This window comes from Medicago sativa, chromosome 1 (assembly GCF_051527215.1).
Source record: "Medicago sativa cultivar Bolivia chromosome 1, Bolivia_mono, whole genome shotgun sequence".
NCBI lineage: Eukaryota > Viridiplantae > Streptophyta > Magnoliopsida > Fabales > Fabaceae > Medicago > Medicago sativa.
Genome location: NC_140749.1, coordinates 16,318,004 through 16,334,125, shown reverse-complemented (window position 1 = coordinate 16,334,125; position 16,122 = coordinate 16,318,004). Strand labels below are relative to the sequence as shown.

Below are 16,122 nucleotides of genomic sequence, written 5' to 3'. Positions count from 1 at the left end.
CTGACAATCGACAGTGAAATAACAATTACCTATTCAAGCAGTAGTACCCAAAAGTTCAACACCTTACTAGCTAATGATGAGCTAGTTTGACTTGTATGCATCCACCACTTCACAACTCCACGCAAATATTTGAAATAGGGTTCTACCAGTCGACATGCAGATCTACATATTACCATACGCTTGAAAAGTTTCTAAACATCAATCAAAGTCAATATCATTACACACTTTTGAGGTCTTTAGGGTTATAACGGGGCTTAGGTGAAAGGTGGGACATATTTGGATAAGTAGGCTACACAAAATTAGAGTTAGGCATTCCTACGGAAGTTAAAGAACAAATTCAATCCTACGATCATTCACCTTGTGGAATAACAATCAATGCAAAGGTACTAGAGAATATTTATAACTTTTAGGGACAATCGAGTTTGAAGTTACTCACATGTTTCAAAGTTTGGTCCCTTTTTCATCATTCATTTCATCTTTTTTTTTTTTTCATACATCAATTTTTTTGAAATGTATTTTTGCCTTTTGCATGACAATTCTTTTTCTTTTTGTTCTCTTATTCTCTAGTACCCCCACCCCAAACTTAATTGGTTGCAAATTCCAATAGCAACCCTAAACTTAATTTTAAGCAACATTCTACAATGCCTAACTCAGAAAAACAATAAGGGACAAGTCCTAAAAGTCTCTAAGTTTGTAATGTAGTTTGTCACTGAACAAAAAGTTCTAATCCTACCGGCTCAAAGGGGCTAAGAAAAGGATAAAGTTTAACAATTATAGTCAGGGTAGGCTTCAAAAGGCTCACAGGACCAAGCACTTTTGCCTCAGTGTGTAATTAACAAAGACCAATCAATAATAGAGAAACAATGCAAGTTCTAGAAATGTAGTTGCATGGAAAACTAAGCTAAATATAAGTAAATTGAAAAACAAAATATGGCAATGAACCTTATGGCTGAGATTTCTGGGAGTATGTGACTACCTAGCAACGCCGTACACTTCGCCTTTGAAAACCAAGTCACTCCTCCTTTTGAACTTTTGGAATACCACTTGAACAACTATTTGTTATCAAACTGTAAAAAGTCAACTAAACAAACAAATTCATCAATAATAAACAAGTGCAGGAATAATTACATAAACGGGGGGAATAAAACCGAGTTAAACTTAATTAAAAGCAATAAAAATTGTTTGAACATAAAATTAAAGTTACATAACCAAAGTGCTGAAACAAAAAAAACAGAAAAATAAAAATAGGTGGGCCATCAGTAGCCCACTCAATCCTGCATCTGGTCCTCCGGAATCCAAGTGTTGGGGTCCTCCTCTGCATAGGTATCCTCCCCAAAGTGCTGCCTAGACTGAGCTCCACCAGCAGCAAAGTCAGCTCGGATCTCCTGCTCTCTATCCTGAGCTCGACCTCTGGTGACATCAAAGTAGTGGTCCATAGCCTCCTCGGACCCATCAAAGCGCTCGAAAGACCCAGTCATCTTCCTCCTGTTGAGGCAGACCGCCTCAGTGAACTCCTGACCAAACCTCGGACGGTTCCAATACTCCTGATCTGACACCTCATTCATCCAGTTGGCATGGCCGAACATGTAGTCCAGCATCATAGGATGAATAGGTGCATAGGCACCCTGCTGGCTGCTCCCCTCTCCAGCAAAAGTCTGACTCTGAGGTGGTGGCGGTGGCTGTTGTGGTGGTGGCGGCTGTGGCTGTCCTGCTGCTGCTGCCTCGGCACCCATGATAGTCTGCATGCGGTCATGATAATCCTTGACAAAGCCATCCATGTAAGTGTCGGTGATGGGCTTCATCATTGCTGCACTCAAATCATTAGCAAACAAATCGCACTCCTCCTCCTCACAAAGCCAATTGATAAGGCTCAAATGAGGGAGTGCCTTCTTGGTACCTGAAGCAAACATATAGATATTGTCGGCAATTAACTCACCAACATTGATGGGTGTACCATCAAGAATGGCAGACAGCGTCAACAAGCGGGGCAGTGGAATCTCTGAAGTACAAGAAGTGCCCTCAATAGTTTGCACCACAAAAGATGCCCACGCCTTTGCATGGGGCTTGAAGTCAGCCCTCAACAGCATATGTGACCCTCCATGCCACTTAGCACCTTCAACACAAATCTGCATTAGCAACTCCTCCCACCTTTCATCATCCCAATTCTTGCACTCCTCCATCCTCCTCTTCACATCACAAATCTCCGGTGGCACAATCTCCAGCAACTGATTAATCCTTTCCGGGCTATAGTCTATCTCCTTCCCCCTCACATAGGACACATACTTCCTCCCCATATACCTGGCATTAGAATAGAATTCTATCCCAATGGTTTTGTTGGCCTGCTCGAAAATCATACTAACAAGGGACTCCCACCCTCTCTCAGTGATCACTTGATGGAACTCAGGGTTGGAGATGAGTTTGGTGAAATCAAAACCTCTCTCCGGGATCACCCTATAGCCTCGGATGTCCTTGAAACGGTCACGGGCAGCAGTATTATAAAACCGGTGGTTGATGGACGGTGGGGGTGCGGTGTTAGGGCTAGGTTTGACAGGTTGTTTTCGTTTGGGGGCTATTTTGGCCTTTTTGGCTGGTTGGGATGTGGCTTGGGACTTGCCTTTGTTGCGGGTCTCAACCATGGTTAGGGTTAGGATTTAGAGAAGAAACAAAACTGGATATTAGGGTTAGGGTTAAGATGGAGATAATGGGTTTGGTTGTTTGTTGGTGATGATGAAGGTGTATGGTAATGGTTTGGTGATTAGAAGATGAAAAGATGAAGATTTTTGGTAGAAAAGGGTTAGAAAATCGTAGGTTAGGGTTCTGGGAAAATTTTGGCAGAGTTTGGCTACTTTTGGAAGTGAATGGAATGAAAATCGTGTTGGATATATTTATAGGCTGGGAAAATCGTGCCACGTTTTGCCAAAAACGTGTCACGATTTTGTTTTGTAACGGTTAAATTTTTGAAACTGCTACAATCGTGTCACGTTTGGGCTAAACGTGTCACGATTTTTCATTTTTGAAAATTTTCTTGCCCAGAAATCGTGTCACGTTTTGGCCAACGTGTCACGATTTCCAATTGTCGAATTGCACCAATTTGAGACTTAGAAAAATTTTTAGGTGCCAAAATTCGTGTCACGATTTCAGCATCGTGACACGTTTTCTGGAAATGTCGAATGGCACCCTTTTTTTTTACTTAGAAAAATTTCTGAGAGGAGCTTCAGAGGGGGCAAATCGTGTCACGTTTGGCCCAAAACGTGTCACGATTTGCACAGTATTGGAAAACAACAAATTTTCTTCCTCTGTTCGTTTCAGCAAAAAATCTTTTTGTATTTTTGAATATTTGAAAGCAATAAAAAGGAAATAAGAAATACTACCTGAAATCTAAATGTGGGTTGCCTCCCACCAAGCGCTTCTTTACCGTCACTAGCTTGACTGATGACCATCCCTAAGGATTAGTTGATGTGGCTCCCTCTTCATTGTTTTGGAGTCCTCCTTCACGGTACCGTTTCAGCTTTTGTTCCTTACCCTTGAAAGTTCCTTGTGCACCAGACTTCTTGATGTCTATAGCTTCATCAACAGGCTTGTTTCTTGCCATCCCTTCGTCACAGTACCTCCTAATTCTTTCCAAAGTATCAGAGAGAGTTGAATGCATACACCATCGAAAAGCAGCCGGCCCATTACGCATCCCATAGGGAATCCTTCTATAAGCCAATTTACCACCTGGACCAGTGGTAGTAGTCTTTATTTCATTTTTACCAGTTGTCAATCCCCCATACTTGTTGTCACGGATGTCTCCTGATGATTGTTGGTGCATCTGTTCTTTGCTTACTTCCAGTTGCTTAACACCCTCTATCTTTCCAAAATCTTCAATCACTTCTTGTCTATCTATAGATTCCACACTTTCCACCTCCGTAGATTGAATAGATTGAGGTTCAAGTGTTTTATCTTCGACAGTTTCTTCCACAACATCAATCCGGTAACACTTGGGATTCTCATCTTGGTGTTTCATTGCCTCAAAGATATTGAAGACTACCTGCTCCTTATGGAATCTCAACATTAGCTCTCCACGTTCAACATCAATCAAAGCACGACCAGTTGCAAGGAAAGGTCTTCCTAGAATGAGTGGCATGTCTTCATCTTCAGCCATATCTAGGACCACAAAATCTGCTGGGAACACCAAGTCATTAACCTTGACTAGCACATCTTCAAGTATACCGACAGGATAAGAGATTGACCGATCAGCTAAAGTAATGGTCATTCTTGTTGGTTTTGGTTCCCCACACTTAAGCTTCTTCATCATTGAAAGTGGCATCAGATTTATACTTGCTCCCAAGTCACATAAAGCTCTTCCAATGTCTACCGGTCCAATTGAACAAGGGATAGTAAAAGCACCAGGATCCTTCAGCTTAGGTGGCAACTTCTTTTGAAGAATAGCACTACAATTTTCAGAAAGTGCTATGTTCTCATCATCCTTAGGCTTCCTTCTTTTGGTTAACAAGTCTTTCATGAACTTAGCATACAACGGCATTTGATCAAGAGCTTCACCGAAAGGAATATTCACCTGAAGTTGTGAGAAAAGTTGCATGAACTTCTTGAATTGGCCTTCATCCTTTTCTTTCTTCTTCGAAAGGTGAGGGTATGGAAGCTTCACATATGATGGAATAACCTGTGGTTTGTCTCCATCTTTCAAAATTTGACTCTTCGACTTCCTCAAGATTGAATCTTCATCAATTAATTTCTCACTTTTTTCTCCCTCTATTTTTTTCTTCCTTTCGTTTTCAACTACACCCTCATCATTCTTTTCAACTACATCATTCTCCTCCTCCTCAACTACTTCATCAACCTTCTTTGGAGCTTTTGGAACTAAAGGTGTCAAAACCTTTTTGCTCCTCAGTTCAATAGCATTACAAGACTCATTCTTAGGGTTATCTTTAGTGTTACCTGAGAATCCGCCTTTGTTTTGTTCAGCCAACTGCTTAGCTAATTGCCCCAGTTGAGTTTCAAGCATCTTCCTAGAAGCTTCATTGTTCTTTCTTTCAGCTTCTTGACTCTTCTTCATCTCTTCAAAGTTGCCTTGAGTCATCTTCATGAAATTCATCATAGTTTCTTCAAGAGCTGATGGCTTCCTTTGTTGTTGTTGAGGAGGAGTAAGCATTTGAGAATTTAAAGCATTGTTATTTGAGTAGCTTAGATTTGGATGCTTATTAATGCCTGAATTGTAGTATTGATTCTGCCTTTGATAACCTCCCATGAAGTTAGCTTCTTCACTTGATCCTTCCGGAACACATTCACCGTTTGGATGTTCTTCACCACATAAGTCACATTTGATTGCAGCCACTTGTTGTTGCTTATGAGCCAAAGTGAAGCCTTGAAACTCCTTAGTTAGAGCTTCGATTTGTTTGTTCATAGCTGCTTGGTTAGCAAGGATAGCAGTTTGTTCACTCACCCCAAACACTCCTCTTTCTTTCTTTTTAGCTTGATCACGATACTCATTGCCAGCCATGTTTTCAATTAGAGCTTGAACTTCATGATCAGTTTTACTTTTGAGACTACCTCCCGCGGAAGCATCTAAGAACATTCGAGTGTTTGGTGTTACCCCCTCAGTGAAGATTTGGAGGTATTGCTTCTCGGTGAACTCATGATTAGGGCATCTCTTGAGAAGCAAATTGAATCGCTCCCAAGCATCGTACAATGATTCACCTTCTCCTTGCTTGAAGTTAGAGATCTCCATCTTCTTGTCCCAATACTTAGACATAGGGAAGTATTTCTCCAAGAACTTCAGCTCTAACTCTTCCCATGTTTGGACAGTCCCGTTTGGAATTGTTAGCAACCAATCTTTTGCTCTTCCCGTCAAGGTGAAAGGAAATAGCCTTAGCTTCTTTTGTGCTTCAGTCACGGTGGCTGGTTGCACACAAAACTCACAGGTTTCAGCAAAACGGCTCAAGTGTTCATGAGGACTCATAGCTTCAGTCCCATCGAATTGCTTGTCCCTCAAACCATTGAGGACAGTTGTCTTGATGTCGAACGCTACGGGGTTAGCTGGTTGAAAAGTGTGGGTCAGTTGACCGCGATGAGTGGCTAACCCGTAGTCTCCAAGCTTAGGTCTTGGTGGTACAACTCCTTCTCCTTCCATAGTTGCAGATTTAGGAGAAGAGATTGTTTCAGATTCACTTGAGAGTTGCTCCGGTACTTGTTCTCGAACACCCGGTGGAACGGATTGAGCTAACCTTTGCGATCGGACAGCTTTCCGAAGTGCTCTAGCAGTTCTTTCAATCTCCGGATCGTACTCTAGGTCGTCAGAGCTCTGTTTACCTCGCATAAACAGCAAAATACCTTAGTAGCACTGCACAACGCAAAGTAATCAAGTGAATATGAAAACAGAAAAATAAAAATTAAAAACAGAAAATTAAATTGCAAAAACCCTAAACTATAACGTAATTGCCTTGTTGAAATAATTCAACAGTCCCCGGCAACGGCGCCAAAAACTTGATAGACGTTTGGCAAGTGCACCAAATACTATCGAAGTAGTAAAAATATCGATCCCACGAGGACTGTTTTTAATCTCAATAATTCAACTACGTTGTATTTTAGGATGTATAAAGGTTATTTTGATTTGCCACTAGGCAGTAGATTGGTTTGATTGCATAAAAAATAATTGCTAAAAATAAATTGGTTTTCAAGAATAAGAGAGAGATGAGTTTAGGTCTTTCGAATCATCTATGTTCCCCTAATTGTTATGTTGCACCTATTCGTATGAATGATCTTCTAATCCCACGATAGTTAACAAAATAGTCCTAATCAATCCCTTGAGTTAGGACCCTCTCCTTAAACTACAGCCCCTAATCCCTTAGGTGGTCTAATAATCTTTGAAGGTTTAAAGCACGTTAACCTAACATCACTAATAAACGATTATCCATTCCTAGACTAACCATGTTTATTAGAACAATTCAATAGGTCTAAGTAGAAAGCTATGGTCAGTAGTCATTCATTCTCACAAAATCATATTTATATTTGATCAGGATATAAAAAGCATTAAGAACAATTGAATTGAATAAAGACTAGAATATCATTCACAATAAATAGAGTTTCACAACATAATATCTCAATTAGGGTTACAACGAATCATCTCAGACCTAACCTCTAATGGATTTAGCTACTCATAATAATGTTTACAAATAACATAATCATTAGAGGTAATAAAACATACACAAAGTGGTTGGAAGATGAAGAAATCGTCCTCCTGGTCCTCCTTGTAGTTGTAAAATCGCACTTGGCTCTCTAGAATTCGTAACCCTTGTTTTTGGAATAGACTTCAGCATAAATAGGCACAGAATATCGCCCAAATCGTGTCACGTTTTAAGTGAATCGTGACACGTTTTTACCTTCTGGAGCAAGAAACTGAATTAGGGTTTCACCAAATCGTGTCACGTTTTACCAATCGTGACACGTTTTCCTAATGTCGAAACAAGGCTTCTTGTGCTTCCCAAATCGTGTCACGTTTATACCAAATCGTGACACGTTTTATTTCTTTGCGTTTCCTTCAGTTTTTCTGCTCTTTTTGCTGCATAAGTCTTCTGTGAACTCCTTTTTGTGATGAAAATACATATAAAATTACGTAATGACAAGGTGTCATCACACTTGATTCTTTCCTCTGCTCAAATACATTTTAAAAATAGTAACGAATAAAATCACCTTAAAAGTTGCTTAAAGTGAAAAGAAGAGGAACGATCATGTATAGAAGGATAAATATTGAAATTTGAGATTACAATGAGAAATGCATTTTCAAAATTCAATAGCAGAAAAGATTCACAATTGAAGAAAAAGATGAGATGTAAGATAGGAGGACATAGCAAGAAAGGCAAGCAACAAAGTAACCTTTACATCATGCACAAACAATGTACATTGAAAAGTCATATAAAAGTAAAAAGATCCACATATTTATCTTGTCTGAAACCATGTAAGCATGCCTTGAGTAAAATGGATGGAAAGGTAAAAATAATAAAGACAAACATATAACGAATAGAAAATGGAAAAATAAGCCGTAAAGTTTTAGTTTGATGAGACAATAATGTTTTCAATTGAGGCCTAACCTTCTTTTCTTTAGTTTTCTTTGTACTCTCTCAAGTCGATTAATTATTTGTTCAAGATCAGCTATGCTTACTTCAGATAAATAGCTGTAGCTTTCTGTTTGAGTCTCAGGCTGACCGATTATGTCTCTTGACAGCCTTCAATCATTGCTCTCATTCCTATCTTCCTAGACATGCTCACCATCCTCAACAGATAACAAAGGAGTTAGAGTATTATCTTTTGGAGGTAAACTTGGATCATCAGAATCAACATCTTTATCACCTATAAAACCATAACAGAATTTTCATAAGACATAGATTTCAAATGTTCAGGAATTGAACCAAAAGGAATAGTTAAACTCAAAGCGTTTATATTGAAATAAGTCTCCTTAATACCTAAATTGTGGACAAATTACTAATTTGTAAGGGGAAAGTCACATGTGAATGAATTTCCAAACAGGGTGAATTACATGAAAGTAGTCTTCGAATTGACTCAAGAATTTCAATAGAGAGAAAATTACCACCGAAATCAAGTGATTTAAAAACTTTGCAACCTCAAACATCTTAGTAGCTGGTTTGAATCTTGACAAATTCCATATTTGAAAATTACTTCACATACAAAACATTAATTCTTTAAAAGATAATCTTCTGTTTTTGAAACCTATCTAACATTGAATCAAACATTGCATTTTTTTTTGTTTCTTTTAATAAAGCTCTAACCTGAGATTGAAATTATTTTAAAAAAAAAATCATCAATCAGGTTTGACAACTTAGCTACTAACCTCAAACTTCATCTTGCTCAAAGTAAACAAAAGTTCCTCTTGCATTCCATTTAATTGTTCAAATTGAAGCTTGTATGTCACACCATATGATTTTGCAGCAGAAAAAAATTTATGAACAACTTTTTACATGGACTAACCAGATTATATAATTACATTGATGTGCCTAGGGGGAACAAAATTAAAAGGGATAATATATGCATCTAAGTTTTGCATAAAAGACAAAGAAGTAACATAAGGAAAATTATACAACTAAAGTCTTGAAGAAATATGAAAATTCACGGTGTACAGCTGAAAAATAATAACCTCAATTAGATCTAAGCACCTCAAAGCCTATGTCATAATTATAGTTGGGTTTCTGCAAAATAATTATAACCTCAATTATATCAAAGCATTTCAAGTCTATGTCAGAACCGTCATTGAGTTTCTGCAAAACAATAACCTCAGTTAGATCAAAATACTTCATCTGCAATAATATCAAAGTTGTATTGAAATCAATGACTGCATCTGCAATCCCTAATCAGAAATCAAATTTAAACTATACCTTTTTTTAGCCAAGACAACACATTAGTTTCTTATTATATACCCAGATTTTGGTTGTGCTACATCAAGGCCATAAGATAAAAGCATTTGAAGGCAGAACAAAACAAAAAAGGTAGAACCTTATTACCTTGGCCATACAGAAAATTGAAAGCACTAAAACAATCAGAAGTATAAAAATATTTATCACTCCTATCAGATAGCCTAAAGGATCGTTACAACTTACCTACCAACAAAAGACAATGCCTAAAGGATTCATATTCGAGTGAGGTAAAGTAAAATTCAAAATGTTTTCCAACATATATTTATAAAAATTGATTTTACAATGAAAAAATTGTTCTCATAAAAGAACCCTCATCAATAAATTCAACATCAATTTATGCTCTTCCAATTGCTTATTCAAACAATTAACAAAATATAAAACATCTTTTATTAAATAGTAATTGAAGGATTTTAAAAGAAACACCTTTCCTTTATCACCATCTATACATAACTCACCACATAATCATCATCGTCAACCTTGGAAGAAAGAAGACGAAACAAACTGGAGGTATACACTCTGTTGAATAGCTGACGGCTTCTGGAAGTAGTATTCACAGATTCAATAGGAGAGAATGTTCACCAGTAAATAGTTGGCACCACAGATGGTCTCACGTTCACGGTCGAGTTAATCCGTGTTAGAAGAAGCAAATGTTTGGGGGAAGGTCATTTTGTGAAGCGGTGGAGATTTGAGAGATATAAAAATGAGAGCTGCATTTACCATTCGAAACGCACAACAGATGAGTTTGTTTTGTTTTTAATAAAAAATAGGGCTATAGTTGAAGTTTTTGCGTAACAGTTTTTGCGTAAAATTAAGGTGAAGTTTAGGGCCAATCTGTTTCAACAACAAAATAGGGCTATAGTTGTTTCGGAATTAAGCTTTAGGTTAGGGTTAAAACAGGAAATTTAATCCCTAGGGTTTAGGTTAAAATTAGGGCTAAATTATGCTTCCGTGATAACTTTAATAATATAAGGATTAGAGACCTAATGTTCAAACCATCTTAAAGATATAGGGCTTGCAAACTTTCTCTCAAGCTACAATCACTAACTTTCTTTTAGAGTTGTCACCACTTCAAATTAAATTCTTAACACATCTTTCAAGATCCTTCAATAAAGAAACTCGTCAAACATAGATAGAAATTCTCGAATTAGCAAACTTTGAATGACTGATTCAATAAAAAACTCGTCAAGCATAGATAGAAATGATCGAATTAGCAAACTTTGAATGACTGGTTCAATAAAAATAAAAAACTCGTCAAGCATAGATAGAAATGCTCGAATTAGCAAAGTTTGAATGACTCATTTGACCAATTGAACCATATCTGACATAGAGAGTAAGGAAGTTATATATCATGTAATGCATATCTATCATTATTTAATTTTTTTAATGAAATTAACCTATCTTCATATAGGTGGATTCTAGGATGAGGGCTCTATTAAGTCCCTCACCGGTGTACCATTTAAATTACCAGTAGATGAAAAAAGTGTACATGATATCTTTAGTGACAAACCACATTGGATTATGCTTTTTCTCACTCACTCTCTCTGCGGTTGCTCTTTTTCCTTTCTCTCCCTCTAAACACAGCCTGCACTTTTTCTCTCTTAAAATGATCTTTTATGCCTCTTTCACCCTATTCCTCTCATATTGAAAATGTCGGAAACAACCATAACAAAGGTTAGCAGGGATTTTGATTGCCTTAGCACCACCAACATAATCATTGTATCCATGGTCACAAAACTTCACATCAAAATCAGTTTCGGAATGAAAATTTCTCAAAATTCATTGTACCCATAGATATATTAAAAAAGAAGAAGCCTACAAGACAAACGGGTAATGGAAGATAAGAGTGGTAAAACGAAATTTATTGAATCCAGTCTTCAATCGTCATTTTTTAAGATTTTTAAAGTCAATGTCAGAACTGAGAATCATAAAACAATAGTTTCAAGGGAAACAAAATGAAAGAGAAAAAAGGATTAAATTTTTGTGATTTGGGAGAAGACATGATTTGGAACTGGTGGTGGTTCTTTGGAGCGTTAGAGAGAAAAAACATAATCCAATGTGATTTATGACTAAAGATATCATGTACACTTTTTTCATCTAACGACCAATTTAAATGGTACACCGGTGAGGGACTTAATAGAACCCTCACCCTAGAATCCACCCTTCATATATGTTTTATTTAGATAATCTCGAAAAAGAAAAAAATAATATCTTTTACATTTTAAACCAAATCTTAAAGTAAAATTATTTATTAAACCATGCATGTAACTTGGTTTTTGAAAAACACTAGGTGGAGAAGATGATGAAGGACCAACACTCACTATTCAGTGTACCAATCATTCACAGAGGACTTCCATCTATGCTTATTGGGGAGACTTAGTACAGTCACAGACCAAGCATTTCACACTCGTGTGATAAAGGATATGCTCTCAAGTATTTGGAAGTCGCAGAAAATGTGTTGTAAAACCAAATTGGTTCTATGAACAATTCTTTTACATTGATATATTGATGATAACAAGGTAGTTTTAACCAAGGCAGAACATACATCCATTTCTGATCAGTTTCAAATTCATGTGTTCATTTCTGATCAAACACTTATCAATATTGATGTGACATTTCATAGACATTGATGATTATGATGATGAAGATGATGACAATTGTTGCAGCAGTAGTAGTAATAATAAAATAATTCTCAAATATTTCCATACATGACACTCAATAATTACTCAAATCACCAATGAAAGCCAAATGAAATAAAAAAACCTTAAAAAGAAGGAACCAACATACTTTCAATGCCACCAATTCATGAAGTTTTAAGTACAACTTATTTTAACCATATCCATAATCATTAAAAAAACATCTTCCATAAGCACATTTTATTGCACGATAGGTAGGACCTTAATTGCATGCATATCAATGTTGGCCATTGCCACTGCTCGAGCCACTAGCACCTGATCCATCCTTGTTGAACCCATAAGCATGGTTGCGATAGTTTTGGAGGAGAACAGATAGAGGACCAACATAGTCCTCAAACCCTAACCTACCCATGGCCCATATTAAATCTTCACCACTAATGATCTTTCGACTCTCTTCATTACATTTCTCAACAGCCTCAGTGATGATGATGCCCATGAATTCAGACACACACATCTGTGTTGATGCCTTAGCATCTTGAGATATTTTTGCGTACGATGGAAGAGCACGCTGCATGATTCTTGTCAAATTTCTAATGGGAAGACGCAGTTCGTCATTCCTTGTTGGACTCCCTACCTGCAAAGGGACTAAATCCAAAAAGAAGCACATAGTTAAGTAATTTACATAAAAATAATTAACATAGAGTATCACAGAGTTAAGAATTTTTTTATTGAAAATAATTTTAAGGAAAAATTAAATTAAAACATGTAATGGTTAACAATAATTTTATGCTTTATTTATATTAATAATATTTTAAGAAAAATATTTTCTATAAAAGCAAAAAAAATGTTGAGTATACTTTCTTTCCTTCTTTTTATTGCATAGAGGTTCAAAGTTTGAATGTAACGTATAGACCAAAAATGTAACATATAATTTCTTTTCTTCTTTTTAATCTAAGGTGGCAAACCAGCTTGTAAAAGGTGACTACACATGCATCAAATGACGTTAGTGGAATCTTTACATATAGAAACGAGAACTATGAAGCTATTACAACTAAGACATAAACTTACTTTTTTGTCTGTGTATATACTTGTTAGCTTCACACCATTAGATAGATCAACAATGGAATTTGTAACAAAACTGAAGTATTTAAAGGGCCCTTGTTTATTTTTTTCACCCAACTTTTCTCTCACTTTTATTTCTTTCACATGATAATTGCATTTTTGTGTAACCTTGATTAATTTATTATTATAATTAATATTATATCCTATTAGTTTTAAATACAATAATATATAATATTAAAAAATTGAAATCTTAGCAAGGATGTTTTCTCACCATTGTATACGCAGATCTGCTCTGAACAAAATTAATTCCAAGATCTCAAATTTTTTTTAGTGTGAATCGAATTCGGTACCCCAAAATTTATAACACTCACACATTAAAATAATGAATTAAAAATATTAAAGATATATATAAAATTGAGAGAAAGAGATAGAGGTCAAATATGGGATCCATATATTTTTTTTTGGCACCCCCTTAAATCAAAATTTCATTCAAAAACTAAGTATTTTCCCATGTCAAAAATGGTTAACAAGTGATGCACAATCATATCCCAAGTTAGATCTTTCTTTTCTGAGGCAAATAATGCCTTGAGAATCTAAGAGAAGCAGTTAAGGGGGAAAAAATACGAAAAATAAAACTAAATCTAGTGAAAAAATATTAAAACAGTAAGATCTGCTATGAAATTAGATATCAAATTCATTTATGCGATGAAATATATACATACACCATTCAAAACAATATATACACATAAAATTTATATTCAATCTTTTACAAAGTAACAAAATAAAAATATTAAAATATGTGTTAATCACACCTTTTAAATATAATTACTCTCTATTACTTTTAAGAAATACGAAGTTCTCAAACTCATTATAAAAGAGATTCTTTTAAAATTAAAAAAAAAACTCATTATTAAGAGATACAAGTGTGTAATTTTTTTTTTGTTTAGAGTGCTTACCAGAACTTGATTCTGATGAACGGTTGTTGTTAAATGAGGAGCTTCCATGCTCCATACTGCTTTAGGACTTAAATTTGACTATTGAACAATGGTGGTAATTTATTTTGAGAAGAATAGGTGTGAATTTTAGTCTATACTCTTCTTAATTTATAGAGGAAGAATGACTTTTCCCCATAAAATAGAAACGTAAATTGTCACCCTATGAGTCCATGTCCACGTGTATAAAGGATGAAATTTTTTATATAGTAATTAATAAACTAGAATTTATTTTTATACCTCCTTATATTTAATTTCAATAAATGTTAAAAAATTAATTATTTGGGTTTTTTTTTTCAAGAAAAATGTGAGAAGTTGTTTACCCCTCACCAAATATATTAACAAAATAGATACAAAGAGGGGGACATAACCAAAACCCTCTCAAAAGTGAGCAAACATGTAACAAGAAAGCCCTGGTCTATCTCTACTTAAACTATGGGCTACCTGGCTAGGTACATGATCAAAATACTGCAAATCATTTAAAATTAAACCAATATTTGCCAAAATGTCAGCATATTGATTCCCTTCTTTGTATGTGTGAGTAATCAAGAAATTCTTGTTCCTTGTTAGAAGTAAAGCATTCCTCCATCTATTCATTGGCCTGCTAGGAACCAGAGAATTGTTTTTGAAGGCTAAAACAAGTAACTGAGAATCACTCTCTATTCAAAGGCTATTCCATCTCTTTTGATCAGAAATTTTTATGGCCCTTGATGCACCTGCTACTTCAGCTTGGAAGGTATTTCCCAAAGATAACATCTCAGCAAAACAACATCTAAAATTAACATTGTGATCTCTAAAGATGCTTCCACAGGTTGAGACCCCTGGACAACCTTTAGCAGCTCCATCTATGTTACATTCTATCTAGCAATTGATAGGGGGAGACCAAATAACCTCCTTTATAATAGGAGCTTTAGGAGGTTTGATATTGCAATGAAATATTTTTTTACACTCTAAATAGGAGCTTGTTTTATCTTGGTTTTCGGGTGTCAAACATTGATTACGTTTGAACCTTTTAAACTGGTGATATCTCATTTTTTCTTGGGAAGGGAAAAGATAAGCAAAACCCTTGAGAATCAAGGTCCGGGAGTTGTTTTCGCTACGGGAAGGTGTTAGGCACCCATAACGACTATAGTAACCTATAGGAACCGTCTTTACTTTCTACGCGCGCGCTTTATTTTTAAATGCTATTTGAAAGTGTTTATTTAAACCTAAGAGTTTCTAAGTGAAGAATTGGAGGGAGAAGAATGTGTTTGAATTTTTATTTTATTTGAATTGAAGGAATTTTGTCCTTGCCTACGTACCCGTTTAAGGGATCAAATCCACCGTAGTTCTCTTCCAAAAATGTTTTTGTTTTTGTTGATTGATTTTAAGTTTGAAAATTGGAATTTGAAGAATGAGAGAGAGAGGCCTCAAGGGCATAAGATTGTGAAATTGTGAGGTTGAATTAGTTATTTTGCAAAAGAAAGTCAAAGTATGATTAAAATTCATTAAGATTTTATTTAAGAAAAGAAAGGGAAAATCAATGGGAATTTGGATCCCAAAGTTTATTAGGAAAAAGATTTGAGTGATGTTGTTCATATATTTTTTTGGAAAAAGGATTTTTCTAAGTATCGCGATTCCTAAGCATACATCTAAACATACATTCTCTAAACATACATCTAAAATATCCATGTGATGTGTGTGCATGTGTCGGTGCTCGTGTCGGTGTACATTATTAGAGTCCATTGTCCTTATTACATCATACCCTAGATACATGCTATGGTCTTGCAAGAATTTAAAAGCATAGGAAAAATATTACAAAATTCCTAAGTTTTACATTCTAAGTATTGCATGAATTTGAAAGTGTGAGAAAAATAGAGACCAAGAATATAGGATGAAGAATGAGATGCCTTATGAAATGCATGAAACATGAAATGAAAGAGTTAGTAGCACATGATAATATCAAGAAAATAAAGCAAGTAAAAGTTACTATAACAAAAGCAAAGAAACTACCACAAAACATAGCAAAAA

The 16,122-nt window shown here is 35.7% G+C and overlaps 2 protein-coding genes and 1 non-coding gene across 3 annotated transcripts; 1 reads left to right on the top strand and 2 right to left on the bottom strand.

The window, feature by feature from the left end:
* Positions 1 to 720: 720 nt before the first annotated feature.
* LOC146953104 (uncharacterized) lies at positions 721 to 1,941 on the bottom strand. Its single transcript, XM_085707874.1, has one exon. It carries the CDS (start codon positions 1,908 to 1,910, stop codon positions 1,269 to 1,271), a length of 642 nt encoding a protein of 213 aa, XP_085564000.1. The 5' UTR covers positions 1,911 to 1,941; the 3' UTR covers positions 721 to 1,268.
* A 3,689-nt stretch (positions 1,942 to 5,630) lies between these two features.
* On the top strand, positions 5,631 to 5,737 carry LOC146953103 (small nucleolar RNA R71). Its single transcript, XR_015025251.1, has one exon. It is a non-coding gene; the product is annotated as a small nucleolar RNA R71 (small nucleolar RNA).
* A 6,357-nt stretch (positions 5,738 to 12,094) lies between these two features.
* Positions 12,095 to 14,206, bottom strand: LOC146953102 (nuclear transcription factor Y subunit B-1-like). Its single transcript, XM_085744740.1, has 2 exons — positions 14,077 to 14,206; positions 12,095 to 12,703 (listed from the first exon to the last, which is right to left on the bottom strand). The coding sequence occupies exons 1-2, from the start codon at positions 14,129 to 14,131 to the stop codon at positions 12,336 to 12,338; spliced, it is 423 nt and encodes a 140-aa protein (XP_085600866.1). The 5' UTR covers positions 14,132 to 14,206; the 3' UTR covers positions 12,095 to 12,335.
* Positions 14,207 to 16,122: the final 1,916 nt, after the last annotated feature.